Here is a 25,925-nt window from a genome sequence, read left to right as displayed (position 1 = left end):
TCTCGTTTTTCTTCCCCTGCCGCTCTCTCATCTGTCCCGACACTAACCTACATTGACTGCTAAAAATGTTATGTAATGCATCTTACATTTACATTCTTTAACTTCGAAATCGCCGTTCACAGCTCTGCGACGGTAAACCAACCAGGACGTGAGCGCTTGAGCGCTTGAGCTCCGAGTCACCCTAGGCTCGTCCTCTGGCTGGTGCAAGGTCGTATCGGTCAGTGCTAATTATCGACGAGTCGTTAAGCGTCATTGTCGGTAGGCGGTGGCTGGATTAGTCGGGAATCTGCCGGGCTTGATCCGGATCTGATGCTACCTGCCTTACGGGGCAGGTGCCCGACGAACCGACGAACGGGCGGCGAGAATTGAGCAGCCCTATTGTGATACCCAATCAGGTAACTTGCAACATGTTGACGCGCTGCCTTCCAGCTAGCTTCGACATCCAGACTGCTATATACTCGCAGCTGGCCAGCAATCTCATTAGGAAATACATACGTATCAGCCCATTGCTACGTAGAAAGTAAGCCGTATGCATGCTGACATGACACCGACGGCTAATTACATGGAGTCGGCGCGGTGCTGTATACGATAGAAAGTCGAACCGCAGTCGCGTGACTTTGTCAGCGCCTTATCTCAGCCTTGTATCACCCTGCCAGCGTGATACGTCCTGGCCACATCAGGAATGTGCACCACCTGCCTATTTTGCCTCATCGAGGCAATGAGGCAATTAGACAGTCTGAGACGGGCTGCCTCATTCAAGTCTCATTTGAGTAGATTATCTCTCATCTGAGACGTGATGAGGCAATGAGGCAATGAGGCTCATAGGGCACATAGACACATGAGGTACTTAAGTGAGCCGGAAGACAGTGCAACAAAATAACAAATATATTTGAGCTGTATCTACAACAGCGGTCCTAATTCCTCACTCTGTACCCCTCCGAGATGCGGTCAACAGCCTACCCTATTTGCGAGTTCCGTGAGGGTATCCACATCCCATGAGGTCGCCCGATGCGCACTCATGCCCCGTCATCTCCACATGCCATCCGCTGCTGCTCAATCGCCATGAATATCACCTACGCAATGCTGATCAGCGTCTCCGACATGTCTAGAACGGGGCCACGCACCAGTCCCTGCAACAACCTCGTCCTTGTTTGCGGGCCAGTTCTTATACCAGCGCCAGATCGTCGCGCTGTAGTACACACTGAACACGTCAATATTCTTCACCTCGAGCCCAACATTTTAAACCTCACTCACCGTCCAGCACAACGAGCACGATGCATCGACATTGAGCAAGACGCGCTTGTTGATGAATAGGCCCCTGCACACCGAGTCAGAATCACGCAGGCACGGGAGGACGAAAGCGAGGGCATGGACAGACCATATACGAAATCATATCCGCACTTCGGCCATAGTGTGTTGGAGCCCCCCACACTCTGTACTTCACGAGAAGCTCCCGGTCAGGTGCATATACAGGATAATGAGTCACGAAACGAAACTCACATATTTATTTGCCGCTAACCAGACGCGGGCCGTGTGGGGCACAACCTACTCACGTCTGACGTCGTGCCCCGCCTCGGGAACAAGGCATGCGCACTACGCATATGCTCGCCGTTCTTCGATGTGTTCTTCGTAGAGGCGGTGGATGCCCAAGGGCTGTACCCGCGCCCGCCGCTCGCTCGGCCGGGCCCTCACCCATTGCCGTTCCCTCCCTGGTACCAGCCGTCAGCTTGCTGCACGCTTGTGTACACGGGACTTACATTCTGTATGCTTGTCGGCTGTCTTGCACGTTGAGGTTGGGAGACGAGGTGCCCGCGACTGCGTGATGTGAGGGTAAGTGCCAGCGAAGCAAGGCCGCGCGTGCGCGCCGACTCGGAGCGCCGGCGGTCGGAGCCAGGTCGGAGCTGTTATCTAGTTTAGGGCAGCCATTCAACGATCTTTGGGCTGTGCTGTTGACGTCCTCAATGATCCATCACTTATGGCCGGCCAACGTCGCTCTTCACCTCGTCAGTCACTGGCACCCTCTTGCAACCACCTGTACGACCAATGACGTGCATGGACGACCGACGATGTGCGCGTCACGCGCATCCGCCAGCCGCCCGCCGCCCGCGTGCACCATAACGACCTCCCCGCACGACGCGACCAGCGACCGCTTTGCCCCGCAACGTCGGCAAGCCAATATGCGATAATCTGTCAAGATGCCGCTCACGCTGCCCCGATGTGCATGCAGATAAGGGTGGGATACTGAGGAGGAGCAGAATGAAGGGCGCGATGAGGGCTACAAGGCCAAGCATGAACGTCAAAGGTACGGCCTCGCTCTGCTGTTCGACCATACACCCACTGTCTGACCGGCCTGCTTACCCATGAACCTGCCCGTTTTCCCGTATGCTCACCTGCTTGCCCACGTACCTGCTTGCGAATGCTCCCGCACGCCCGGGCACCTACTCGCCCGCCCACTTGCCCACATTCCCAGATAATCAGCTCATCCTGCTGTCCAACATCCGTCCGACCCGCCACGACCCGCCACGGTGCCACGGCGGGCGGAGGTGCAGCAACTCGCGAGCGAGTGAGTGGTTGGCACGCGCACGATGGGCCCAAGTGCAGAACACCCGCGATGAGTTAACCGCCAACGCCGGCGGTGAACGCGAATTTGATTTGGTGCAGCGGCCAGAACAAGGGTATTGGATCTCAGTACTCAGTAGCGACACAACTGTGTCGGCCTGTGTCGACATAGATAGTATTGTAATGCATTCATTGTATTGTCAATCAGTAAGTTGTATCGTCGATCAGTAAGTACGCAAAACCAAAGCCAGCCAAGTCGAAAATCAGTGAGGCAATGAGACAAGTTAGGCACAAATTAGACAGGTGAGGCCGTTTGAGGCCGTTGAGGCAAGGTGCCACTTTCCTGATGCAATGATCCCAGGGCATACCGGATTTTCCGGGTTTTGCTGATGTTGTCACTCAGCTGCGAAGACTCGGAAAGCAATAGCTCTCGTGGCACCGGTGGAACCGCACTGGCAATATGAAATAAGTTCTGTCACCATATATACCACGCATACATCCCACTGTACGCCACGCTGCAAGAGTCAAGAGACTGTAGAGACGTCCTCCAGCCTCACGTCGGTCAGTAGCCTTATGCCGGTCAACGAACTCAGGTCCGTTGAATCTTGGTATTGCATGCTGGTACTATGCGCGAGCTAATCCGTGCCTCTCTACTGTCCAACTCAGTGACCGATCCCCTTCCGTCTCAGGTCTACATCTTGGGGGTATACACTCTAGCGGGACGAGCGCAGGCCTGGATTGCTTCCATCCGTCCGAGATCGCGCAGCTCCTCAGTCCTGAGCTTTACCTCTTGACAAGAGAGGCACTAGACTACCGTGACATTGCGCACTGGCAGGCGGCTGGCAACGTGCCACACCTATCCATGGGTGCCGTAGGCTACGAGCTTTCGGCTGCTTCGTACTATATGGTCAGCCCGCATCCGTATTGATTCATTGCATGGAACTCACATTGTCATTCAATTCAGCCACTGTCCGAAGGCTTCTTCGATTACTGTACGGTGAGTCCGTCCCCTCATTCGTACTAATTGCTTGAACCAGTGGTAAAGAATGATTACCAGTTCAACGAAGGGCTGCTCTCTGCGGAGTCACCGACGACTGGCCAGTCCCGAGTTCGCACCGAGCAGAACGATGAGACGTTGTTCAATCATGCTGACGACTCATCAACGCGTGCGCAACAAGATTTCCCCGTGCCAGCAGCTGATACACGCTCAATGGCACCATCGGTGGATCCAGGCTATTCGGTGTGTCCCACCGATGTCTTTTCGCTATAACATAATTTGATCGAATGCACGAACCATACTTTTTCGCAGTCTAGTACTCTACCCACACTGTCGCAGGACGCCATGACGCACCTGACTTGCATGTGGAATGAATGTGGAGACCAAGTCCGTCGCACGAAGAATGCTATCCACGTACATCTCAAACAAGTGCACCGCGTGAAAGTACCTGCTATGAGCGACGCCAAGGACAAAATCCGCTGCGATTGGGACGGATGCATGCTCGAGGTACACAACTTTTGGAGGCACCTGCAAGAGCGGCACACACACGTCCGAGCCGTCCGCAAACCGCGATGCGAGCACTGCGGGCAGGACTTCACGAGGCCAGGCTCACTGCGCAGACACCACGAGAATCTGGCCGTACCCTGCGTCGCCGAGCCTGCAGCGTGATTGTGAGTCGCTACCTTGGTCTGACACGCTCAACAACACTTGATGATACTGCCTTCAGTACTGTATCAGACGTACGCGCAACACGGACCGTCCACGCTACTGAGTCTCTTGGCACTCTGGAATCCCGTGTACTTGCAGCGTGTGCGTTGACGTCCCTAAGACTCTGATGGTTGTTTGTGCTTCGTTGTTTTCATTCAATGTTTTGCCCATTGTTCTATCGCGGCCGGTGGTTTTGAAACTCAAGACGCGTACAGAGACGATCTTGTAGCCCGTTGCACTATTCCTTAGCTATGCGGACCTGCGCTGCCTACACCGTATCAAATCCCCCCTCAAACTCTTTCCTGCGTAGACTGAGTATCTCAATGCATCAACTGGACGCGGAGTAAACAACGGGGAGCTGCACGTCAAGTGCACGACGTCGACGGACAACTTAAGCTATACACTCTCGTAGCAAGGAACACCATTACCCTTCAAACGCCATACATGTTCCGTGCATTCTCTCTCGCCACCTGCATCACCCTCTCCACATCCCACGATGGTCGTCCCTCCACCACCTCCGCCATCATTTCATTTGCTACCCCAGCTACGAATTCTGCTGTCCACGGGATCATTGCACTATGACTCAGTGGCAAACGACCTTTGACACCCTTCAACGCGGTGTCGTACAGGTTCGAAGGTACCATGAAGGGCGCGTCTGTCTCTAGGAGAATGCGTAGGCGGGAGGAAGACGAGGCGGCGAGATGGCGGATGACGTTCGCGGTGTTAAGGTTTGACGAGTATGTGATGACGCCTGCAGATGCGCATTGTAGTGGATTCTTCTGATGAGAAGAGAGGGATGCGAGACGTACCCGTGATGCCAATGTAGAGATTGGGAAAGTGATCTAGCATCCGCGCAGTCCATTCAGGCGAATCTGTGTAGCAGTGTATGTGAATCTGCTCGCATAGACAGCTCGGTCACCAATGCTTGCGGAACGGAACTGATATGCGGACGTACCTTATGATCCTTGGGCACTTCTTCCTTTAGAATCCTTTCCGTATCCTCCTCTGCCTCACGCGTGTGAATCGTGAGCGGCTTTCCAAGGCGCACAGCATGCTGAAGCTGCCGTACAAAGACTTGCTGCTGGAGCTCGCGCGGAGAGTTATCGTAATGGTAGTCGAGACCGATCTCGCCCCAGCCTACGCAGCGTGGATGTACCATCGCGTCTAGGCTATCCAACGTTATGACGAGCATGAGAGAGTCCGCGGGTGATAGACGTACATGTCTGCCTCTACTTCATCCGAGTATGAATTCGCTTCGTGGCTGGTAAGCTCGTGAGGCTTCATGTGTCCGTGTAGTCGCGATCATCACCTACGGATGGACACCTGGTACCTTGATGAGCGATGTGTAACATAGACCAGTCTGTTAACCAGCAAATCGCGATCGTTTCCGGATGGCCCGGATGGCCAGCAGCAGACAGTAAGAACGCGGCACTCACCCATAACGAACCAATACTCCAACCCGGCCCACTTACTTCTCCTCTCCTCCTCCGTCAGCGCCGAGTCCGCCAGCTCTCGCCACGCCTGCTTGAGAACGGGGGCCTCGCACCATACGTCCACAATCGCTTCCACACCGCGCCCCTCGTACATACCCCGAACGAAGTCAAAGACGGTCTCATATCGGCCAGCGGGATACTTGCTGCGGTAGGTACTAAACGTCGAGTGTAAGTGGGTGTGCGTGTCGACGATGGGTGCGGTCGCCTTCTCCGAGAGAGATGAGAGAGGTTGCAGATGCAGATGCTGCTCGCCGGGTACGGAAGACTTCTTGTTCTTGCCCATCCTGGTCTTCGATGGTTGTTGATGTGGGTGCGGAAGGGTCTGAGTGCTGCACGAGCGAAATGTCGCTGGCTGACGAGTGTGGAAATGTCCTCGCAGGTTGATCTGCACGAGCCAGCGTGCAGAGCTGAGCATATAACACGACACGGACCCAACAAGAGCAAGTCAGCAAGACTCGAGTCGTTGCTGTCCGGGCCGCGTCACGATCGCGACTCGGAGTCACGAGCTTGACGCGATGTTTCTCCAAATAAGGAAACTGTAGATATTACCGACCTCTGCGAGCAAGCACCACGATGCATGGCCCCCAATGACCCGAGTTATTTGAGTACAGTACACGAGCACACGAGGTGGTACAAAGGTACATAATATATTCAATTCTTCCGATACCTGACCCATCCGCAGGTCGCCTATGGTAGGAGGCCTACTACAGGTTCTTCATAAGGGGTGATATCTGCGCCCGACCGGGGTAGAACGTCGTCGAAATCGTTCTGTATAAGCGGAGGGTCAGTGGCTATCGCAAAGTTCCTCAAGAAAGCTCAAGAACTCACGGCGTCGGGATGATTGTTGTGCTGCCAAAGCCGGCCGTCAAGTCGCCCGACATGGTCGTCGGCGTGGAGTACCCGCTAGGCTGGGTGTAGCTCGTCGTCTCCACCGCGTAGCTTGTATAGCTGCTCCCTGACTTGAGACATGCGCCGCTCCCGAACGCACTCTCGCACTTCATCGTCGCCTCGTCCGTGAGCGACCACATATAGACGTCCGTCAGCGTGATGTCATAGCACGGCGCCTCGTCTGCGCAGATGATTTGGATCGGCGAGCGCTCGACGCCGTCAGCGACGTTGCCGTCCCAATTCTACGAAATAGCTGTGAGCTGCGATAATCGAAACAGTGTGAAGGGAGGAGCAAGCGATGTACCTTGAAGGTGATGTTCTCTAGCGTCACGCCCGGCCCATCCAAGGGACTGATGCTTGCCCAGTACTCATTAATGTCCAGACCGTACGCGGTGTCCCGAGAGATGAAATGCTCGAAGACAACGTTCGACACCGTTCCAGAGCCACCGTTACCTTTGATCATGTATGCCTGGTTACCGCCGACAGTATAGACGTACCTGCAACGTGATGTCCGTGTAGTAGGGATGAGATGTTGACGGGAAAATGGCATCGAGAGACTCACCGGTAGAGAATGTTCGTGATGGAGGTATTAATGGCGAGACTGCCCATCGCACTTCCTCCGCTCTGATTGCACCAAACTGCAATACGTCAGCAGCGTGATCATTGACACACACAACGTGAGGGGCCCACTCTGCTCTACGAGGATATTCGATGCGGGGCTCTGGATGGATGAACTCCGTAAGCCATTTTCCCAATGCATGACCAATAAGAAGGCGCCACGGATAATTGGCATTACACCAAGAGGAGACATAGACACACCTTGACGGTGACGCACTCATCACGGTTCGTCACCTCCACGTCGTGAATCCAATGATTGTCGCCCCACACATCGACGCCATCAGATCCACCGATATCAGCACCTCTGCACAGTCGAACGAAGGCGATACTCAGTTCAACAGTTCAACAAGTCGAGGAAAGGATAAGAGATGTGGGAAGGGAGTAAACACACCGGATAGCGAGGTTGTATACCTCTCCGCTGCTTCCTCCCTGTACCACGAGATGGAACTCAGGTGCTGTATTCAGATGTCGATCAGCACGTAGTCAGGGCAAGAGCAATGGCGAGCCTGCGAACGACAGAAAGAAAGGGCACCGTTGGGAGAGCGCCCCACCTAGCGCCCACAACGTTCCAAATCGATACGATCAATCTCCGGCGATCAAACGCAGTCCGATCGAGGCTAGTGCCCAATCGAGCGGATGTAAATCGCCGGAAGGATCGAGATAACGTGACCGCCGAAAAGATCGGAGAGTCAAGACTCACAATCGACAAGGATGAGGTCGTGGAGGGACCAGTCCGTCGATGTGACCATGCGAATGAGGCGTGGTCTAGACGGGCCAGTTAGTCATGACATCCTGATACGTATGACGCAGAAATCGTGACACGACAAAAGCCGGGGCAAGACTGCAATATGGAGATCAAGCCATGCCAGTGGAGATGTTGACCAGCAGTCGCACCGTTATCGGCATGCCGTCTCGACCTATGGCACAAACCAGGGTCAAGTTTATATAGAGGCAAACTCACCCGTCATTCCGGCACTCGTAGCCCAAACCCTGGATACCGCCGGCAGAGTTCGCGGAATAGAACTCGAAGTCCTCAGCATCCTCGATCGCGATCATGTTTCCCGTCGTCGTAGCTGAACCGTTGCAGAAAGGTGACATTTTTTGATCGAGGGTAGGGTCAGAAGATTGACCACGAGCGCGGAACGAAGGAGAAACTGCATTAGTTGCTCAAGCCGGGGGTTGATGAGCCATGGACGTACATGCACGCGCTATAAGACCGTCGAGCCTGAAGGCCCACTTGGTGCCTCCGTTGAGAGTGACCCAGGTTTGCATGTCATAGTTGCCTGTAGGGGATGAGGATGACCAGTGACGTCAGTCGCAGTGCTGAAACGCAACATACTGTACGAGCCATCGGACCGTATACATGCGACGTCGAGGAGCAGTGGACAATGAACAAACATGAGCAGACTACATACCTTCCGGAACATACAGCGTGGAGGCACTTGAGTTCGTAAGCACGCAGTCGTCAAACGCGCTTTGAATAGCAGGGCCGATGTCGCTGGACCCAACAGATCCGCCATAGTCGAGAACGTTGCACAGGTTCGACTTCTCGCTGAGGGGGGTCGTCGGGCCTACGGAGCCAGAGAGCTGAGCGCGGATACCGAGCGTGCAGGTGAATGAGAGCACGAGGGGCACAAAGGCAAACGTGAGCATAGTCGCGAAGTCTGCAGCGGTGCAAGTCTCGGGCCCGATGCGAGCGGAGAGGACTGGGCAGAGGCTTTATGGGGATCCGTCTTGGTGCATATATATAAAGGAGGACGTCCAGCGGGAGCGACCCAACGTGAGACTCCCGTGAGAGGGTAGGGAAACGTCCGGCGGACATCTTGAATGGCATTCAAACCCAGAAGCGCATCCGCGATCATACGTTGCGAGGGTGCGTCGCTGCGCGGACCGGGCAGTTAAGCTTTTGGGCCTGTGCGTTGCTGCGGAGTGGCGGTCGTGCGGACGAAGAATGGGAGCGCAGGCGCACGCTGTCGATGGCCATGATGCACGACGGCGTGGCGCCGTTGTCCTTCGGCCCTCTTGCAATTTAACAATCTGGCGAAAACGGGCCGTAGGCAACGGGACGGGTGCAGAGAAGGTATGGCGGCCACATGGAGCGATGTATGCTTTCGTGGGGAGAGATACACCACGTTCCTCAGGGTCTGTGGCAGCGATCGACAGACTAGTCACTCACAGTCCCGACCGTTTCCCGACCTAGGTCGCCCTTCGATTCAGTCATAATTGTGTCTGCCAGGAAAAAAGAAAGGAGCAGTGGTAGGACGTACGATTGTTGTCGTAACTCTGCAGCACGGTCGCGATCGCTGCGGGGCTGGGACTGAAGTGCAATCTCACAGCATATACCCTCCGCTGCGGGTCGGAGGCGCGAAGGCTCCGTGGCTGTGGGACTGAAGTGGTCAATCCGATGAAATATTTGCTGAACCGCACCTCGTGACGGAAATAGGCCGGCCCGCGGCTAGACAGCGGCGTGCATGCTGCCGGCGAAGCAGCGTTGGTTCACACGATTGCCAGGAGGGCTCTCACAGGGGGCCCGGAAACGATGCTGTGCAAGCAAGCCACAGAGAGCGCACCTGCTTCTGACAGGCCCAACCACACAGAATCAATAGTGGGATAAATAGTGAATTATAGGTCATCATCATAGCTCGCGCGGACAGCTATCGGAGAAAAGCCAGAACCTGACCGGAACAGCGACAGAGGGCTAAGCTTCATGGGAACGCTCTGTACGGTCTGAGATACACACTTCTATTAGAAGTCGAAGGATAAAGACTCAGTGCGGCCTACCCACCATTCGCTGATACGACCCCACCCACGCGGTGGTCGGTGTCCGAGCTTGCACTGCGAAGGATGTGCTCGACAGAGCTATCTCCAAAATCGCGGCCATCTTCGTCGTGTACCGAGTCGAGGACGTCCGTGTCCGACTCAGCAAAAAACGTAAGCCCGTCGTCCAACGAGTTCCCTAGGGGACCGAGAACCCGCGAGAACCGTGCGTCAGACATCCGTGTATCCTGCGATAGAGAGGCGGTCTCGGAGCCAAGCGCCGCCTCGCGCAAGTTGAGAAAGAGCCGCGAGAGGAGGATCGTGGTCAACCTGATGGATGTGTGAGCCTGCGCTGTGATTTCTCAGCGAACTGAAGTGTGGAAGCGCACACGAGGACTAGCACGGCGACCTCAGAATCGTCGCTGAAGGATACCTATGTGGTAAAGTCAACGAGTGATACTGCACACCAGTGCAGACGGCGTACATTTTGAATGTATGATGTCAGAACGACGACGTTCGCTACTAGGAGCGTACTGAGGTGGACGGTATGCGCCGCATTAGCCGGGGTTGAGAGCTTCTGCAGGCATCTCACCAGAAGTAAATCGTTCCTACGTGGCATCAGCGTTTAGACCCGCAATCTGACGTTCCTGGACAGTCGGCGCACCATCTCTCAGCAGAAGGCTCGTGAGTGAAACGTTGACATTCATCTGTCGGGCGAGCTTCTTGATCCCTCCATTGATTCGCCAAGTCGCAATGAGAACGAGAGCATCCGCGAATGTCGAACACGCCCGCGTGACGATCTCGACTACCGGCAATGCCGCTTCGTCAAATACACAAGCAGAGGCGAGCATGGTCTGGCTTACGTCTGCAACAAACGATTAAGCGCGCGCATACACGGAGGTCGAGGACATGATACGTACATCGCTTGGGCGTATACAGGCGTATTCGAGAAGTACACACACGAGTTGGTCGGAGGAAGGCTCATTTGGACCAGACTTGTCGCATTATACTGGTGTCCAGACATCAGCATGTAAACAGACGTGAAGCCGTGGAACCCCCGTACTATGTTCGCAGCCACAGGCACGAGCGAAAAGAACATGATGACAGATGGGAGGACAAGGTCCAGGCCACCGATTGCATAGACACGCAAGGCGGAAGCAACTGAAGGCAGTTGGGTAAGTATCGCGAACCAGCTCAGTGAATTAGCTGGAAGTGCTCACCACCCCACGCGAGATACAGAGCACATATAGCGATGTCAACGACGACATTCAAAATGAACACGCCCTTGGGTATAGATTATGACAACTCGATATGTGCGAACGAAGGTGTCAGTTTACGCACCTCACAGGGAATGTTACTGGGAACGAAGACAGTGATGATGAGGTACAGTGCCGTACAAATGTGCATTGTTGCATAGATCGCGGGTATGACGATCCCAGAATTCTTGCGACGCCATATGAGGTTCACTTCTTGTTCCGCGGTGAGAATCTTGTCGTAGCAGTACAGCGCTGTGTACCCGGCGGTCAGGAACACCCCGTCGTTGACATGAGCAAGTAGCGCACCTGTGGCAGCGATAGAGATGCGGTTGTCTAGTATACTGACAATACGAAGTGATCAGATCAGATCAGTATACAGGATTGGTGATGGAATCGACGACGTACAGGATTCTGACTGAATCGGCTTCGGACATGATGATGAGAAGGACGAGTGGAGGGGGGAAACCAGCTCGCGATCACTCAAGTCTCCGTTGATAGAGCTAAGTAGCTGCAGCATCCGGCGGCAGCCACGAATTGTCAACGCGGTGTTCATGAGTACCCAATTGGTCGAATTAGGCTGGGAAGGTTGTGGTCCATCAGGACCCGACTGTACCATGCGCCATGATGTGTCTCATAAAGTACGGCATAAGGGCTGTGCAACTCGCCAGTCGTATTGAAACACGACGGTATTAGCGAGCAGCCAAGAGCTACCTAGAGCTATGCCTTGAGTAATACCGCAGCAGCCATTGAAGGCGACGCCTCTGTGAACTTTAAAGAGAGTCGCAGGGCAAGTGCGCGGCAGCCTGTATGGTAGAGGACAAACAGAACACAACAAGCTGCAGTCGCATGACGCGTGGCTGTGTCAGTGTGTGTACGGTGATTCTGAGAGCTCTCATGGGGACGACGATGGAGATCCCATTCATCACCATCCCCCCCTCGGCGCCGCACACCCACACCGTCGTCTTTCTGCACGGGCGCGGCGACAACCCGCGAAACTTCGCGGCCTCGTTGGCGCATTCGCGCGACTCGCGCAACCGCACCCTCGTCCACGCCTTCCCCTCCTTCCGCTGGGTCTTCCCCGAGGCTCCCCTGCGCAAATGCGCCAGCTCCCCCGACACGTGGCCGCAGTGGTTCGACGTCTGGAACGTGCGCGACTTCGCCGAGCGCGAGGAGCTGCAGGCCGTCGGACTCCGGGAGGTCATCCCCGCCATCCGCCGCATCCTGGCCAGCGAGGCCGCGCTGCTCGGTGGGCGCTGGGACCGCGTCGTGCTGGCGGGCATCAGCATGGGTGCTGCTACGAGCGTGCACACGCTGTTCAACCTCGACGTCCCCGCCGCAGGGGGTGGCAGGCTCGCCGCGTTCATCGGGTTCTCGTGCCGGTGTCCATTTGCCGGCAGGACGCTCGCTGAGATGCGCAAGGTCCTCGATCTAGAGGGAGGTGACTTTGACCACGCGGATGTCCTTCTCAGGACGCCGATGCTGCTCGAGCACTGTGTTGACGATCCGCTGGTTCTGGTCCGGAACGGCCGTGGCTTGCGAGACACGTTGCGCGGATTCGGTGCGCAGGTCGAGTGGAAGGAGTACCCGAGCGGGGGCCATTGGTTCCACTCGCCGACTGGGATGGATGATGCGGTGGACTTCCTGAACAGACATGTTCTTGGGAACGACAGTGCTGGAGCGTCATCGGTGCAGCCCCAGGCCGCATCCGACGCAATGGATCTGTCTTAGAAGTCGCCCGTCGAGATGGTATTGACTTCGACTGCAGGTACGGTGAGAGTTCTCTCCCCGCAGAGCTCTCATTCTCACATGGTCTCATCCAGAGATAGAGTGAGCGCTGCGACACGTAGCATGTCATTTTTCTCGGAATAGAGGTATGTTCGTAAGTACTTGTTGCCTAGCTGGCGAAGCCCTCGCAGTCGGCTTAAGCCAGTGAGGAGCATTCCGCAAGGACTTTGTCATTGAGGTCTGCTCTTCATCACGAACACAGGGTGTACGATCCTTGTCTCGCGGTTGTATTCTATCCCGCACATACAACTATGGTTGATCCCCATCTGTGTCCCAGGCGTGCAATGTAAACAGGAGAGCGCGCCCAGCCTGCTCAAGGCAGGACAGCACTAGGTATGTGGCGGCATGGACGCACTCAAGCAATGTATGCGCCTTTGCTATCACTGCAAGCGGGCATGCGCACGAAATATCCTTTCGCACATCATCAACCCCTCCGCCGTCCAATGATCCGACTTTCCTCCCAGGTACTGCGACGATCGAAATCAATGCAAGTGGCGGTGCAGCGGTATATCGCCCGCCGTCATGGCGAAACTTGGGCGAGACACTGTATCAGTGATAATCTACATGTCGCGGATGGTCTCCCATCCTCTCCGTGGTCGACCGGAGTGCGAGCTCGGTGCTTAGTTGGTGCTTACGAAGAGAGTAGACTCTGGTAGACTACGTGAGGGGTTTGAAGCAAAGTCCGGGGTCTTGTAGGGTTCTGCAGGGTGGCGCGGGCATTAGATCAATTTTGTTACTGTAATACAAACTTTGTGATGTCAGTACAGTCCTCAATAGATCACTGTTGTTACATGGCAGCGTTCTTCTCTGCGCGTTCGTCCTCGGTCCGTCCTGTCGCGTTTGCAACAGATTCGTCCACACTGGCCATTTCATCTATCCCAAACTCGTCTGGTTCAGCGTCCGAGGCCTGTCCTTATGGTCTGTCCACTGAAATACTACAATTAGGCTAGTTGCGACAATCTGGTGCTGCACTTCGCTGTGTCAGATCAGCAACCTTCAACGTACCCGTCATGGCACGCGTGCAAAGCTGAGCTACAGACTCGGTAGCCATTCCCCTACCATCCTGAACGCGCTGTCCTTGTCATCGTCAGCCCACGGTATCGAGATCACGTCGTGCGACACACCCAACAACTCTCTGTACGTGACCTTCTCCTGCCCAACGTCTCCGATCAGCCTATCCCGGAACGTCCACATCCCGTCTCTCTGTGTCTCCGCTTCGCCCAGGACCATCAGCGTCCTACGGAACTCCGCAAACAAGCCCTTCGTCTGGGGCAGCCCGCGCGACGCCGGCGAGATCCACGCATTTGTACGTCCAGCATCCGCAGGGAGCCTACCTGCAAGGCCCCTCGCGATGTACTGAGACTCCGACGTGAAGAACGGGATGCAGAAGTCTGTCGCTTGGTTGAGCCTCCACGACGACCCAGGCAGGTCGTGCGTCAGCGCCCACTCGACGTAGGCGAGACGAGCAGCAGGGCGCCGGACGCAGGGAGCTCCGGGAGCTTGCCCGTGGCGAGGTAGTGGACGAGCGCGATGGCGAGGTGCCCGCCGGCGGAATCGCCGCTGAGGACGACTTTCTCAGCGCGGAAGCCGGCGTTGTGGAGGTGGTGGTACGCGGCGAGCGCGTCGAGGAGCGCGGCGGGGAAGGGGTTCTTGGGCGGGAAGGGGAGTGAGGCGACGTATCGGTAGGCGGGGGCGAGGACGCGCGAGGTGCGCGGGGCGTGTCTGAAGAGGCCGCTGCATACGGACGGGGCGGCGTACCCGCTCGGCTGCGGTGTCTCCATGCTGTATCCGTCGCCTGAGCTCTGCGTGAGTGTGTTCCCTCCTCGATGGACCATAGCGACTCACCATGGAACTGCAGGTAGACGACCTCGTCGTCCTTCGCCGGGTGGTCACCCCTCCCAAGTACGTTCGCGGCCTTGTACCAATAGCCATACGTCCGCCTCGGCTCCACGCCGTTCAGCTCCGCGATCTCCTTCACCTCGCCGACCACGAACCTGTCCTCGACCGGCGAGAGCGACACGAACCCCTTGGCCTCGTCTTCCGGCGCGGGCACCACGTCCTCCGCCTCCTGCTCGTACGGGAAGCCCACCACGAAGAAGGGCGCGATGCCCGCGCGCATACAGGGCCCGCTCATTGGCGATGCCCGCCGAGGATACAGACCGGGTATCGCCGCAGCGACGATCCAGTACGAGAGGCGCACGCAGAGCGTGGACAGCGCGTAGCAAACGATGTGGGCCGATCTGAGCGGCTGCCGATGATAGTGGAACGGCTCTGGTCGACCCTCCATCGTTCTGTATACGCGAAGCAGTCCTTAGATCGAGGGAGGGGAGCGTGGCGTGTCGAATATACGCGTGCATTACAAGCAGCAGGCACGGAGGTCGGCGAACCAAGATTCTCGGAGGCTTCATCTCGCCGTGCCGGGGCTTGGACGCGACCTCATCCCAACCATTGCATACCGGCGGGAGGTACTTACGATCGACGATCGACGGGCTGTCCTTGCACAGCCACATTCAGGGTAAGTACACAGTCCAGTTTCCGCGATCTTGTTCATGATCTTGATCATCTCCTTCTGTCCTTCTGCATCCACCTCGCTACATCTATGTCTAATGGATCCTATGCGGTCATTCGCGCTCGGGCGGTATAGATGATCAAACAGTGCTTTTGGGAAGTGACCGCAGATCTCCCGCGAGAGTCGAACTTCAGGAGCATGCGATTGAGACGCAGGCGCGGCCAGACGATTTCGGTCCTTGGATTCGGAACCAACCACCGACGTACTTGCCACTGTTTGCGGCTCCAGACAATGGCTTGTACTTCAGTCATCTCATTCTTATGGGTGCGCAACATACTTCCTCATGCTCTTCGAAACCGACAGTCGCAAGCCACGCCACGGCGATCCTCTGTGTCCAGCGCCCCGCACGGAGCTCGTTCTTGATCAATCTTCACGAAGATTTGCATCCCAGCGTCTACATGTACAACTGCATTGCCACAGTAGCTTACATATGGTCAACACGCGCCCGAGGACTTCACGGATAACGTTGGATTCTCCGTCATGAGTTGTAAGCGCGCCGGGTCGAGCGGGTCTACTAGCCAGGAGCCTAGCCTAGCGGCTTGTGATCTTGCCGGCGTTGGGAGGAACCTACCAGTACAGAGTGGCGTACGCGCTCATGAAGACTTCGACCCAGACTACATCCGGCATTCGAGGGCGACATGGCGGCATACAATGCGGACCGGGACAATCACGAAACGGATTGGCGCAGGATTGGCGGCGGTCGATTAGTACTACGCACGTCTTCTCCCGAGGTTTCCGTGGGCTTGGCACAGCGCTCACCCACAATTCAAGCTTCAAGATGGGCCGCAGAGCGGGAGCGGATCGTGTTGCCTTCCCCGCACCTATGTCGTCGTTGTGAGTGCCAACGCTGTGTCTTTGTCTCGGGAACGTCTCACGAACTGACGCGGTGGACTTCGCGGCTCACAGCTTCCTCGACAACGAATGCTTCAATGCGGCCTTTAGTAAGCACCCGCATCATGTAGTTTGACGGTACTTGCTGACGTATGTCAGCGTTGTACTTCTATGAACGGATCCTGACGATCGAGCAAGAGGTCGGCCTCGTCTGGAAGCATGCGTCCAGAGGCTTTGTCGTACCCGCTCTCCACGTCAGTATGCACGTCTGCACCACGCTGTACCTTCTACTGGAGTTCGTGCCGTCGAGTATACCGTGCAAGGTGAGGTCTCCCATGTTGTGCGGACCCGCTCTCTGACCCAATTGTCTGTGTTCAGAGGTCTGCAGTCCCCTCACGGCTGTATCCAACAGAAGGTCTCACCAGATTTCGTTCTACAGCCAGTATATCGCGACGGTCGCGCAGTTCAGCTGTATCTGTGCTTTGTATCTGATCTGGGGAGGTATGACACTCAACGAAATTGCACTGCACGTTGTTCACGTTCCATCATCTTCAGGTATCTCGGCGATGCGCGTATTTGCGATCAATGGGCGGAACGTATGGGCTCCGTCGCTTATCATGGCCTTGTCGCTCGTGCCTGTAGCCACGAATGTTGTACGTCTACCTTCGCTCCCTCCATGATCCTCAGACTGATGGTTTGTCCCAGGCAGTGTTGGTAGTCATGAAGTGGGTCATTCTGCCGCCACCAGACGGCTGTGAAGTATACACGGTCATGTCAGATGCCACAGGTTACAAGTATGTGTCGTTTCCCCGCTATCATGGTACGTACTGATGCTCAAGTTGCACCAGACGTACGAGGATACAGGTTCTCCGTTGACCTTCCATGCATGCTCATGGCTCTTCACGGCTGTTCTAGTCGAAACCGCTACCAGGGCCAGTGTCATCGCAGCCGATGCGCTCGTACTTCTGGCGACTTGGCGCAACACTTACGGAGTCAAGAAACTTGCACATGGTCTTAACATGAAGTCGTCTATCACGTCGCTTCTTCTGAGGGATGGTGAGTGACCCGAAAACCTCATTAGGTATCTATACTGAGCCATTGTCTGGCTTCGTAGGCACAACCTATTTCTGGTGAGAAATACAGTTTTTTTGGATTTCGAGCGTAGGAGCGGTTCTGAGGGCGTATACTAGTGTTCTTCTGGCAGTGAACATCATTGATACGGTGCTATGGGCGAAGAATGTGAGCGCACCATCATCTCTCTTGCCTCCGTACGCCTGACACGCGACCCTCAGCTCACACTCGAGATCGACAACTTTTGCTTCGTGTGCGTAATATCATCCTTCATCGGCCTTGGTGGTTCACCCTCACATTGATGGCCCAGATTCACCACCATCCTCCTCTCCCGGTTCTTCTTCAATCTGCGCGAAGTCGCGCTGGTGCCCGAACTCGACTCAACGTCCTCCGCGTTCTCGGATTTGCACTTTTCTCGCGCGTGGGGCACGCTTGGCGGATCTCTCGCGGACGAGACGAGCAGCTCCGAAGGGACCTTGGATGCAACGGACTATACTGGCGACTCGGAGACGATCTTGCCAACTGACGAGGAAGGCAGACATTGGGAGTTAGAACGGCAGCAGTCCTCCTCTTTAGGTTCTGACTAGCAAAAGCCAGATGTCTGACGTGATTGTGAAGAAGCGTTGTCGATGCTCTTCGGCGTGCCTGCAGGCGCGGCGATCCAAGCATCAGTACGTTGGATCGCATACAAGGGACAGCCGCTCCTACAGTCTCGGCCTCGGAGCTCGAACTCCTCGTACATCCACTCATAACGTGGCCCGGACCTTAGACTACTGCACGCTCTATCCTCCGATACGCAATGTATGCCACCTGTTCGCCGCTTGTGTTGCCTACGGGTATTGGCCGACCGCACCAGAGACTCGTGAAGTGTTGCGTGTAACTGACCGCCGATATAACCTTTCTGACATCGTCTCTGAGCTGATCTTGACGCATCAATTCCAGAACTCAGGTCTTCGAGGCCGTAGGACATGTACTAGGTGAGGTATGGCTACCGCCGCGAGGCGTGATGTGGCTGAGGCGTGGCGCGGCGCGAGACTCGGAGCTTCCGAGTCATCCCGATTAGCCCTCCTCTAGACACACCTCAGAGAAGGCGAGGGAAAGGAAGGTCTTCAACACTTCGATTCCGAACTTGCGTGTACTGGGAATTCTCCTCGTGTCCGAGAAATGGAACTCCTGTGAGTCCGAGTCACTGGCACTGCTCTCCAGCTGTGCTCTCGCCGCGCCTCGAAGCTGATCTGTTCCATGTCTGACTCGGACAGGCATCTGGTAAGCTCGATTCCGGAGGGTTTTCACATCGTAGACATGCGCACGTCCGTTGACCTTGACGTGAACTCGCACTGCCGATGACTTATGACACCCCGCAAGGTCGTGGTTTCGTTCAGCGGCCAGCCGCATGCAGTTTCAGTATGACGTTTGACGTGGACACGCCACCATGCTGGCAGTTACAACCCCATATATCGCAGAACAATCCTATCAATACGCCGCCCCTTTATTACACGCGGCTATACATGCAGGTGTGGCCAAGTCTTGACCATGATGATGCGAGCTGATGATATTGTATGCGTCAAGCAGTACAAAAGTACGCCAGCAGCACCCTGTGACAACGATATCGATTCAGCGGATGGAAATCGAAGGCTCCTACAACTGAGTACCGATTTGTGTACCCTTTCATGATCAGCCGCTTCCCCGCCGGCCACGGCGTGGTATACCGTGGCTGCAAGGCCCAGAAGAAACCTCTGTTCCGAGCGCACAGTCATACCGTCGCAGAGGAGTCGTCTACACCTCAGGCCTATCGCGGGCCTGCTGATGTCCAACAGTGGTGAGCCGTGACCATCCTATGCCATATCGACCGCGAACGCTACACTTTAAAGTACCGTGACGACCGTCACCCGATAGCGCCCGCTACGACTCTCGGGATTCCACAACTGCGGTCGGAACGTTACATAGGTGAACATGTTCGATGTTTCGCTGCACGAGCTTGGATAGCATCCCTGGGGCGTAACAACAATACCGATTGCTGTTTTAAATGAAGCTTAGATTACCGCCCAAGCCGTTGTCAGTGACAGTCGCTCAACCAACCCGAACTGTGGCAATTGACAAAGTTTACGGGCTTCCAACGACTTCACAGCCCATGTTCAGTGGCACCACCGAGGCTTACGGGTTTCTCCATTTAAAGTCTATGCTACACAGCGCGAGGAGTCGACCTCGCTATTTCTCCCATGGAACAGTGGTGAGCCATTCAAGGTCGCCAAATATTACATCCTTTTCTCGCTCACCGCGCACGATAATGCTAGGTCTGTCAACGCTGCTTGTCTTTACGCGTCCCTCAGTAAGCATGCATGGCACCATATTCATGTTGGCGCCAAACGCTGAGATTATGCTAGCTCTGTTTGTCTATGAGCGAGTCTTGACCATCGGCCAAGAGGTTGACCTGGTCTGGGGGCGTGAGCACAGGGGTTTCGTCATGCCCGCTCTTCACATCAGTATGCACACCTTCACGCCGTTGATGCTTCTGCTGGACGCGGAGCTCAAACTGGGGGTCGGTCCGTCGAGCATATCATCCAAGGTGACGATCACCATTGTCTTGTGACATATTCTTACCACTCAACTATCGAATTACAGAGGTTTGAGAGCTCTATACTGCTCATGGCATCAAGAGGCTCATTGACGTCTCCTTGACTATATAGTCAGTCCGCAGAATATACACTCTTCACTATTAGTGTCTGTGCTCTGTATTTGATATGGGGAGGTATGCGTCTCAGCAAACAGTATAATCCATTTATCTCAATCTACCTAGCTGTCCTGGCTTTACGCGTATATGCCATTAACGGGCGGACAATACTGGTGCCTTCGGTGATAATGACGATCTCGCTGGTGCCCATAGGTTGTGACATTGTAGGTCCTCATCGTTTGTCTTTGCGAGCGGCGGAAAACCTTGACGTAGAAACATCTGCCAGGCCTCAGTGATAAGACCCATGTCGAAGAGCGCGTTTGATATGTACGTTCAGATTTGAATGTCACCGTTATGATTCTCATTCGCAGCACAGACGTATGAAATACTTCACTCACATTCACCTTTTGCTTATGTTCCTCATGTGCATTCAGTTAAAATCACTTCTCGGGTTAGCTTCGTTACAGTGGACGCCATCGTCATACTCGTAACTTGGAGGAAGACGTTCGGAGTGAACAGGCTCGCAGACGGGCTGGGCATCAGGACGTCAATCACATCGCTGCTTCTGAGGGACGGTCAGTCGCTGATCTGCTTCGATAATTGGCTGAGTAGAACAATGAGTCTCATTGACGTCTAGGTACTATCTACTTCTGGTGGGATTTCGCATGCTTCAAGTTTCACAGTAAGGCTTACTAGATGATATTCGATTGCAGTGTTTTACTCGCACTGAATATCATCGATATCGTGTCATGGATGACTCAGAAGGTATTTACTGCCCACCGTGATTCTTTGAATGGCTTTACTAATAGCCCCATAGAACTTTGTCGGCGCAGAGTTCTTCTGGTTCGCGTGCGTTACCTCGTTTCTTGCTATATCCTACCTCCGTTTGAGGCCCATTCGAACTCTGGCAGCTTCGCTACCATCCTACTCTCTCGATTTCTCTTCAACCTACGAGAAGCCGCCCTCGCACCGGAGCTTGATTCGACTTCTTCCGCATTCTCTGATCCCCACTTTATGGGTGGGATGGGCATGCTGGGCGTGTCCATAGTGCATACCGACAATGCGGAACCAATGTTGGAAGAACCGGAATATGACGTTGAGGCCAACATTGAAGTAGTTGAGGAGGATGAACCGGAGGTGACGGTGAGTCCTTACAGTCTGTGAGGTTCCTTACTAGACTGACGTAATCAACCTCGACAGACCCCACAGTCTGAAGAATAGGACAGGTCGCCTAATCCTGCATGCCAAGGGCGACGTCTCGACTTAACCACATTCTTTCGCTGAACATTACCGGGACCTTGTGCTTTCACGTCTCATTGGTATCGCGAACGATAAAGTCTATAATAGTAGTAATAATCATATTATGTCTTGATGTCTTCTGAAATGATTCTTCACACGAGAAACTCACACTCCAACAACCAATGCATACCCCAGGAAAGTGTATGAAGCCTGAATGAACAAGAACAGCCGACGATACGTCCTGCAACACTTCCATCGATTATTACAAGTGAAATTTAAGAGCCATTTAGCCACCGGCCGATAACGCACGTGCGCACCGACTTCTTGACGGCGACAGCGCTTAGGCTCGTGACCTGCCGTTAGAATGCACGTGCTCGTTGGCGGAGTTTGAAGGGCGAGCAGCATTCTAACGGCTGGGACAATCGGTCGCCCTTTGCGGGGGTACCCAAGGCACTGCCGCATTTGGGCCCCCGTGAGAATTGACACTTAGTGAAATCGCGCGTTTCGCGCACTGGCACTTGGGAGGCCCGATGTAAGTGCGCGTTTTCGGTCATGCATAACTCATCATTGGTTGCAGTACATCTCGTGAATTAGTCAAGATACGGGTCTACGTCGCCCTCTTCATCCAATGTGAAAAATTGTTCGTGCTCTAGCCAGTGTTCCGTGTCATCCACCTCCTCCTCGTCCTCCCCATCCTCGCAATCCGACATCTCCTCCACGTCTATCATGTCTTCATCAGCATCAGCGTGTACCGCGGCCGAACCGCCACTTGTCGAATGGACCCGCGCAGCAGAAGCGCTGTTCGCGCCGCCCACTAGAGGCGATGTTCGTCGACGGCGTTTCTTCATCCGGGCGAACATCGCGTTGTATTCCCTGAGCGGTCCCGCAAGCTGCGTCACCCCGCTTGTGATGACATTGGGCACGACAGCCTTGTCGCCGTCAATAGTGCGTCCCGGTGTCACCTTGTAGACATTAGCATCTGTGAGTGATCGTCGAAGTTCTTCGATGTCGCGTCGGAGGTCGGGTGCGGCGTGCGTGGTACCTAGGCGCGATCCTAAGGCATCGTTCATTGATGTCACAAGGTGTCGCAGGGAGTTGATACAGGGGGAGATCATCTCCAGCCAGTCCCATGAGGCTCCGCTGCCCTGCGCGTTGTAGATTGTCTGTTATGCGTGCACCGAAATATTTCAGTGGGTCAACTTTCGGGACGGCCGCATCGGAAGAGACGTACCTTCGTCCAGAAAATGTTATGCTCTTGTAGTAGATCAACGGGATACCAATGATTAGGTTTCCCCGTTGTATTGACGAGCCAATTGTTCAGTATGATCGCGCTGCACCACATCAGTGACTGCAAGCAGTGACGGTATTGAGTTGGGACACGTACCGTAACGGTTTCGGCCACACATGCGTCAGATTGTGTATGACGTGCAGAGCCTCCTGAGCGTACTTCGTTCGGCCACTCCCTCGGTAGCTGAGTGCCAATACCTTGAGCACAATGACGATCCGGCCTGAGTCTCCAGCCTTGATTGCGTCAGCGAACTCTCGGAGGATGAGCGCGTCTCGAAGGAAGAGGCTGGCATTCTCGAAGACCATGTCACCTTGGCGCGGAACATGAGGTTGCGCATCAGGGTCCGAGGTATTGTCCCGTTGTACTGTCAGGAGTTCTCGCGTGCGTGCGCTGCGGAGCTGGGACACGACGCTCGCGCTGACAAACCGGGATACAAGTTCTGTGACGTGCGCCTGCAAGTCTTCGAATGTAACATTCTCCGCGTATTCGTCAAGGCTATCGCAGCCAGTGACAAGCTCGAGGCAATGAATCAGGCGACCGTACAAGGAATGGAAGATGAGGTCTCGCGCAACGCGATATGGTGGGCGGTTGGTCAGAAGGAACGGCTTACGATCGAGCACCGTATTATGCCACGAGAGGCACGCGGGATCATGGTGGCCGAGATGAGGGTTGCCCCAGTGAGTCTCGAGGAACCCGTATGTTGCTGCCATCTGATAGTGAAAGAAACCGGGGGCAAACGCCGCGAAAAGCATGGATTGAGAGAGCGAGTCGTGACCAGCGCGATTGCTGATGACGGCTCGAAGACGGGCAACCGAGAGCTGGTCTCCGAAGACGAGCTTGACTGTTTCGGTGAAGGCAGTGGACTCTAGATCGTGACCGAGCTCACGGAACATTGCCTCCATGACCTCTGCATTGCCCTTGATGCTGGCCTCCTCAATGTTCATCGCTCGGAGCGGATATACTTCTGTCTTGCGAAGCACGATGCATTCTGAGGTAGAGACGAGGCTTTCATCGACGTCGGGTGTGAAACGGGCGAATGCAGGACCACCGTTCGATACTATGATGCGCAGAACAGCGTGTTCAAGCATCTTGTTGAAAGTCTGCATCTCGGTTGGATCCAGGAGAATGTCGTCTAGTGAGAGAGGAGGAGCCGTCTCGAAGGCGTGAAGGAAATCGGTTGTGCGCATGGCAGTACGCGGGGCATCATGGAGTGGGAAGACTGTTGCGCAGGTGCCGTTTTCGATAGAATCCTTGTGGCCCACAGTCTGCTCAGCCGCACGCAGGATCCAGTTGATGTTGTCGTAAACATGGGCGAGTTCCTGAGCAAGGGCTAATGCACGCGTTTTCCAGCGACAGGCCTCAGATAAACGCCGGAGGAGGCCTGCGCCTAGTCGCTTGAGTTCTGCGGCAAGGCTGATGTCGCTGCCTTGAATGCCTTCATCGGGTTCTTCCTCGTCTATGCCGTCGGGATCCCGAACACTCTGTAGCTGTGGTACCACTGGCATGCTCCGCGCTCCTTCAACTGCTTGCTCATGATAAGACGATGGAAAGAAGATCATGGGAGACTGAACTGACCTTCGCCGCTGCTTGTACTGTTGTCAGAACTGGATTCAGATGACGACTCTGACTCGGAACCGGAGTCTGAACCCTCAGCTTTCTCTGACTCTTCATCTGAGCTGTCCTCGGCACCGTTCACCTGCGACTTCAACATGGCAGCGGTTCTTGAACCTGGCGTCCCTGCGATGGCAGTATAGCTGCTGCATATGCCCAGATGCGAGAGAATGCTGATACACTGGCGCTGCGCGCCTGTCGCATAGAGGTACAGGCCAAGTACGTGCCGCCCGTAACTGTTCTGCTGACTGCGCTCAGCTAGGAGACCCATCAGAGCAGTACCAACACGCTAGTAGTACAAAGGTATGACATTAGCTCCGAGTTGTTCTGAAGGCTGGCACCGATCAAAGAAATCCATACCAGATCATTGCGATGTGCGGAAGTATTGGTGCGCAACCTCCGCTGTCGAGCTGTGGTTGAGAACTCCCTCAACAGGCTAGTCATGATGGGACACAGGGCGGTGAGGCGGTCGTAGATCTTGGACAGATTGAATCTTGACAGGAATCCGTCATCCACCACCATTTTCCGCGACTGCAGGACACCGTCTTTGGTGGCCCGAGTTCCTTCTCGCCGGATGGCTTTCTCGACATAGTCCAAAGCCCACACATGCACCGCTTGACGACCTGTAGGGCTGTTGCGCGACGACGTCCAATAGGTAAGCACTTGTTCAATGCGTCCCAGAATGTCGAACATGCCCTCGTACCGCTCATCGCCTCTCTTTGATGCTGGGTCAGAGAGGTAGAGCACAAGATCGCCCCAGGTGTACCCCTCTGCTCTAAGGATGGATAGGACTTCATCAAGCACTTCTTCGCGCGGCCGGCGGGATGCAGCTGCCACTTGCGGTCCATCTTCATTTGCAGGCGATCGACTGCTGCTGGCGTTGGACTCAGTGCCAAAGGTAAGCCGTTCCCCGCCACGGCCATGAACGTCAGCCGCTGCAGCTGCTAATGCTGAGTGATAGCTTGTGTTTGCAGCAGCAAGATCGTGGCCGTGCCTATGTTCGCGATCCTCTCGCTGCTGTCGCAACGTACCATTGCGTTGCTTCAAGCCTTTCGCACGACGCTGCATTTTCCGAATTTCGTGAGTCTTCCCATTGATTGGGGATGACCAGATGGGACCACTACTACTCAGGTGAGCGTCGTACCCTTGGTGAGAACGAACCGGGGTCTGTGGGCTGAGTACGCTGGTCGTCACAGGGATAGGAGAAGCAGTTGGGACTCCAATGTCAGCCGCAATGTGTGGACCGACAAGCAATGACAGCCCGCCTGTCAGATTGTTTTCGCCAGTCGAATTCGGAACAGTTCCGCGCGGAATTGACGGGAGCACGGAAGGCGGCCATTCGGGTGACGGAGGCGAGGGAGTGAGCGGTGAGGAGGGCGGGAGTGGAGACATCACTAATAGGCCATGAACCTCCGATAGGGGAGCATCATCTGCAGAAATATGGGGGGACTCCATAACATTGCAGTGGAATGGCAAAGGAAAGACGGGTGGATGTAATGTACCGAAGGCAATACAGATACAAATAAATTGTGTGGAGTTCACCGTTGTACGACTACGCTGCTGCGCGCTTCACTCAAACGTCTT

The 25,925-nt window shown here is 55.1% G+C and overlaps 9 protein-coding genes across 9 annotated transcripts; 4 read left to right on the top strand and 5 right to left on the bottom strand.

The window, feature by feature from the left end:
- Window positions 1-2,912: 2,912 nt before the first annotated feature.
- On the top strand, window positions 2,913-4,488 carry C8Q71DRAFT_481602 (uncharacterized protein). Its single transcript, XM_047918832.1, has 6 exons — window positions 2,913-3,152; window positions 3,226-3,466; window positions 3,524-3,556; window positions 3,605-3,799; window positions 3,869-4,227; window positions 4,284-4,488. The coding sequence occupies exons 1-5, from the start codon at window positions 3,133-3,135 to the stop codon at window positions 4,223-4,225; spliced, it is 846 nt and encodes a 281-aa protein (XP_047781848.1). The 5' UTR covers window positions 2,913-3,132; the 3' UTR covers window positions 4,226-4,227; window positions 4,284-4,488.
- Window positions 4,489-4,564: 76 nt separating this feature from the next.
- On the bottom strand, window positions 4,565-6,230 carry C8Q71DRAFT_746277 (uncharacterized protein). The gene is made up of 6 exons (XM_047923059.1): window positions 5,701-6,230; window positions 5,578-5,587; window positions 5,484-5,525; window positions 5,220-5,433; window positions 5,074-5,158; window positions 4,565-5,015 (listed from the first exon to the last, which is right to left on the bottom strand). The coding sequence occupies exons 1-6, from the start codon at window positions 6,170-6,172 to the stop codon at window positions 4,696-4,698; spliced, it is 1,143 nt and encodes a 380-aa protein (XP_047781847.1). The 5' UTR covers window positions 6,173-6,230; the 3' UTR covers window positions 4,565-4,695.
- A 231-nt stretch (window positions 6,231-6,461) lies between these two features.
- Window positions 6,462-8,916, bottom strand: C8Q71DRAFT_702633 (rhamnogalacturonase; the record flags this gene model as incomplete). The annotated part of the gene is made up of 11 exons (XM_047920258.1): window positions 6,462-6,525; window positions 6,586-6,887; window positions 6,950-7,142; window positions 7,208-7,283; window positions 7,336-7,366; window positions 7,465-7,567; window positions 7,655-7,718; window positions 7,964-8,028; window positions 8,225-8,336; window positions 8,463-8,546; window positions 8,679-8,916. 11 exons carry the CDS (start codon window positions 8,914-8,916, stop codon window positions 6,462-6,464), a joined length of 1,332 nt encoding a protein of 443 aa, XP_047781846.1.
- A 950-nt stretch (window positions 8,917-9,866) lies between these two features.
- Window positions 9,867-12,072, bottom strand: C8Q71DRAFT_746245 (uncharacterized protein). The gene is made up of 12 exons (XM_047923058.1): window positions 11,682-12,072; window positions 11,583-11,617; window positions 11,362-11,528; window positions 11,241-11,304; window positions 11,084-11,181; window positions 10,942-11,029; window positions 10,685-10,825; window positions 10,613-10,628; window positions 10,505-10,553; window positions 10,410-10,453; window positions 10,049-10,350; window positions 9,867-9,990 (listed from the first exon to the last, which is right to left on the bottom strand). Exons 1-12 carry the CDS (start codon window positions 11,708-11,710, stop codon window positions 9,962-9,964), a joined length of 1,062 nt encoding a protein of 353 aa, XP_047781845.1. The 5' UTR covers window positions 11,711-12,072; the 3' UTR covers window positions 9,867-9,961.
- Window positions 12,073-12,182: 110 nt separating this feature from the next.
- On the top strand, window positions 12,183-13,004 carry C8Q71DRAFT_721915 (Alpha/Beta hydrolase protein; the record flags this gene model as incomplete). The annotated part of the gene is made up of 1 exon (XM_047921484.1): window positions 12,183-13,004. The coding sequence occupies one exon, from the start codon at window positions 12,183-12,185 to the stop codon at window positions 13,002-13,004; it is 822 nt and encodes a 273-aa protein (XP_047781844.1).
- Window positions 13,005-13,863: 859 nt separating this feature from the next.
- On the bottom strand, window positions 13,864-15,348 carry C8Q71DRAFT_893331 (Alpha/Beta hydrolase protein; the record flags this gene model as incomplete). Its single annotated transcript, XM_047928703.1, has 3 exons — window positions 13,864-14,452; window positions 14,509-14,856; window positions 14,907-15,348. 3 exons carry the CDS (start codon window positions 15,346-15,348, stop codon window positions 14,094-14,096), a joined length of 1,149 nt encoding a protein of 382 aa, XP_047781843.1. The 3' UTR covers window positions 13,864-14,093.
- A 1,060-nt stretch (window positions 15,349-16,408) lies between these two features.
- Window positions 16,409-18,119, top strand: C8Q71DRAFT_855475 (uncharacterized protein; the record flags this gene model as incomplete). The annotated part of the gene is made up of 11 exons (XM_047927182.1): window positions 16,409-16,464; window positions 16,537-16,571; window positions 16,621-16,770; window positions 16,840-16,962; window positions 17,017-17,114; window positions 17,167-17,281; window positions 17,377-17,517; window positions 17,576-17,591; window positions 17,652-17,700; window positions 17,754-17,785; window positions 17,843-18,119. The coding sequence occupies 11 exons, from the start codon at window positions 16,409-16,411 to the stop codon at window positions 18,117-18,119; spliced, it is 1,092 nt and encodes a 363-aa protein (XP_047781842.1).
- A 2,388-nt stretch (window positions 18,120-20,507) lies between these two features.
- On the top strand, window positions 20,508-21,424 carry C8Q71DRAFT_721912 (uncharacterized protein; the record flags this gene model as incomplete). The annotated part of the gene is made up of 7 exons (XM_047921483.1): window positions 20,508-20,530; window positions 20,660-20,778; window positions 20,841-20,856; window positions 20,917-20,968; window positions 21,021-21,052; window positions 21,115-21,346; window positions 21,404-21,424. The coding sequence occupies 7 exons, from the start codon at window positions 20,508-20,510 to the stop codon at window positions 21,422-21,424; spliced, it is 495 nt and encodes a 164-aa protein (XP_047781841.1).
- Window positions 21,425-21,985: 561 nt separating this feature from the next.
- Window positions 21,986-25,897, bottom strand: C8Q71DRAFT_746208 (uncharacterized protein). Its single transcript, XM_047923057.1, has 7 exons — window positions 25,539-25,897; window positions 25,303-25,473; window positions 24,702-25,239; window positions 24,306-24,630; window positions 22,827-24,252; window positions 22,674-22,773; window positions 21,986-22,605 (listed from the first exon to the last, which is right to left on the bottom strand). The coding sequence occupies exons 2-7, from the start codon at window positions 25,407-25,409 to the stop codon at window positions 22,033-22,035; spliced, it is 3,069 nt and encodes a 1,022-aa protein (XP_047781840.1). The 5' UTR covers window positions 25,410-25,473; window positions 25,539-25,897; the 3' UTR covers window positions 21,986-22,032.
- Between the last annotated feature and the right edge of the window lie 28 nt (window positions 25,898-25,925).

The sequence above is a fragment of the Rhodofomes roseus genome, assembly GCF_022264815.1.
Source record: "Rhodofomes roseus strain CIRM-BRFM 1785 chromosome Unknown C8Q71scaffold_5, whole genome shotgun sequence".
Taxonomy (NCBI): domain Eukaryota; kingdom Fungi; phylum Basidiomycota; class Agaricomycetes; order Polyporales; family Fomitopsidaceae; genus Rhodofomes; species Rhodofomes roseus.
This window is presented reverse-complemented; position numbering and strand designations above follow the sequence as displayed.

Excerpts from the sequence above, each read along its gene's own strand:
- C8Q71DRAFT_746277 (XM_047923059.1), bottom strand. The coding sequence starts at position 6,172 with ATGCTCAGCTCTGCACGCTGGCTCGTGCAGATCAACCTGCGAGGACAT. Across the intron at positions 5,434-5,483 it reads GATGAAGTAGAGGCAGACAT|CCTAGACGCGATGGTACATC; the intron begins GTACGTCTATCA and ends AACGTTGGATAG. Across the intron at positions 5,159-5,219 it reads AAGTGCCCAAGGATCATAAG|ATTCACATACACTGCTACAC; the intron begins GTACGTCCGCAT and ends CTATGCGAGCAG.
- C8Q71DRAFT_746245 (XM_047923058.1), bottom strand. The coding sequence starts at position 11,710 with ATGTCCGAAGCCGATTCAGTCAGAATCCT. Across the intron at positions 11,529-11,582 it reads CATCTCTATCGCTGCCACAG|CGCTGTACTGCTACGACAAG; the intron begins GTGCGCTACTTG and ends CCGGGTACACAG. Across the intron at positions 10,351-10,409 it reads GTCGCCGTGCTAGTCCTCGT|GTTGACCACGATCCTCCTCT; the intron begins GTGCGCTTCCAC and ends CACATCCATCAG.
- C8Q71DRAFT_481602 (XM_047918832.1), top strand. The coding sequence starts at position 3,133 with ATGCCGGTCAACGAACTCAG. Across the intron at positions 3,467-3,523 it reads CGGCTGCTTCGTACTATATG|CCACTGTCCGAAGGCTTCTT; the intron begins GTCAGCCCGCAT and ends CATTCAATTCAG. Across the intron at positions 3,800-3,868 it reads CGGTGGATCCAGGCTATTCG|TCTAGTACTCTACCCACACT; the intron begins GTGTGTCCCACC and ends ACTTTTTCGCAG.
- C8Q71DRAFT_746208 (XM_047923057.1), bottom strand. The coding sequence starts at position 25,409 with ATGCAGCGTCGTGCGAAAGGCTTGAAGCAACGCAATGGTACGTTGCGA. Across the intron at positions 24,631-24,701 it reads CCGCACATCGCAATGATCTG|CGTGTTGGTACTGCTCTGAT; the intron begins GTATGGATTTCT and ends TTGTACTACTAG. Across the intron at positions 24,253-24,305 it reads CAGTACAAGCAGCGGCGAAG|TTGAAGGAGCGCGGAGCATG; the intron begins GTCAGTTCAGTC and ends ATGAGCAAGCAG.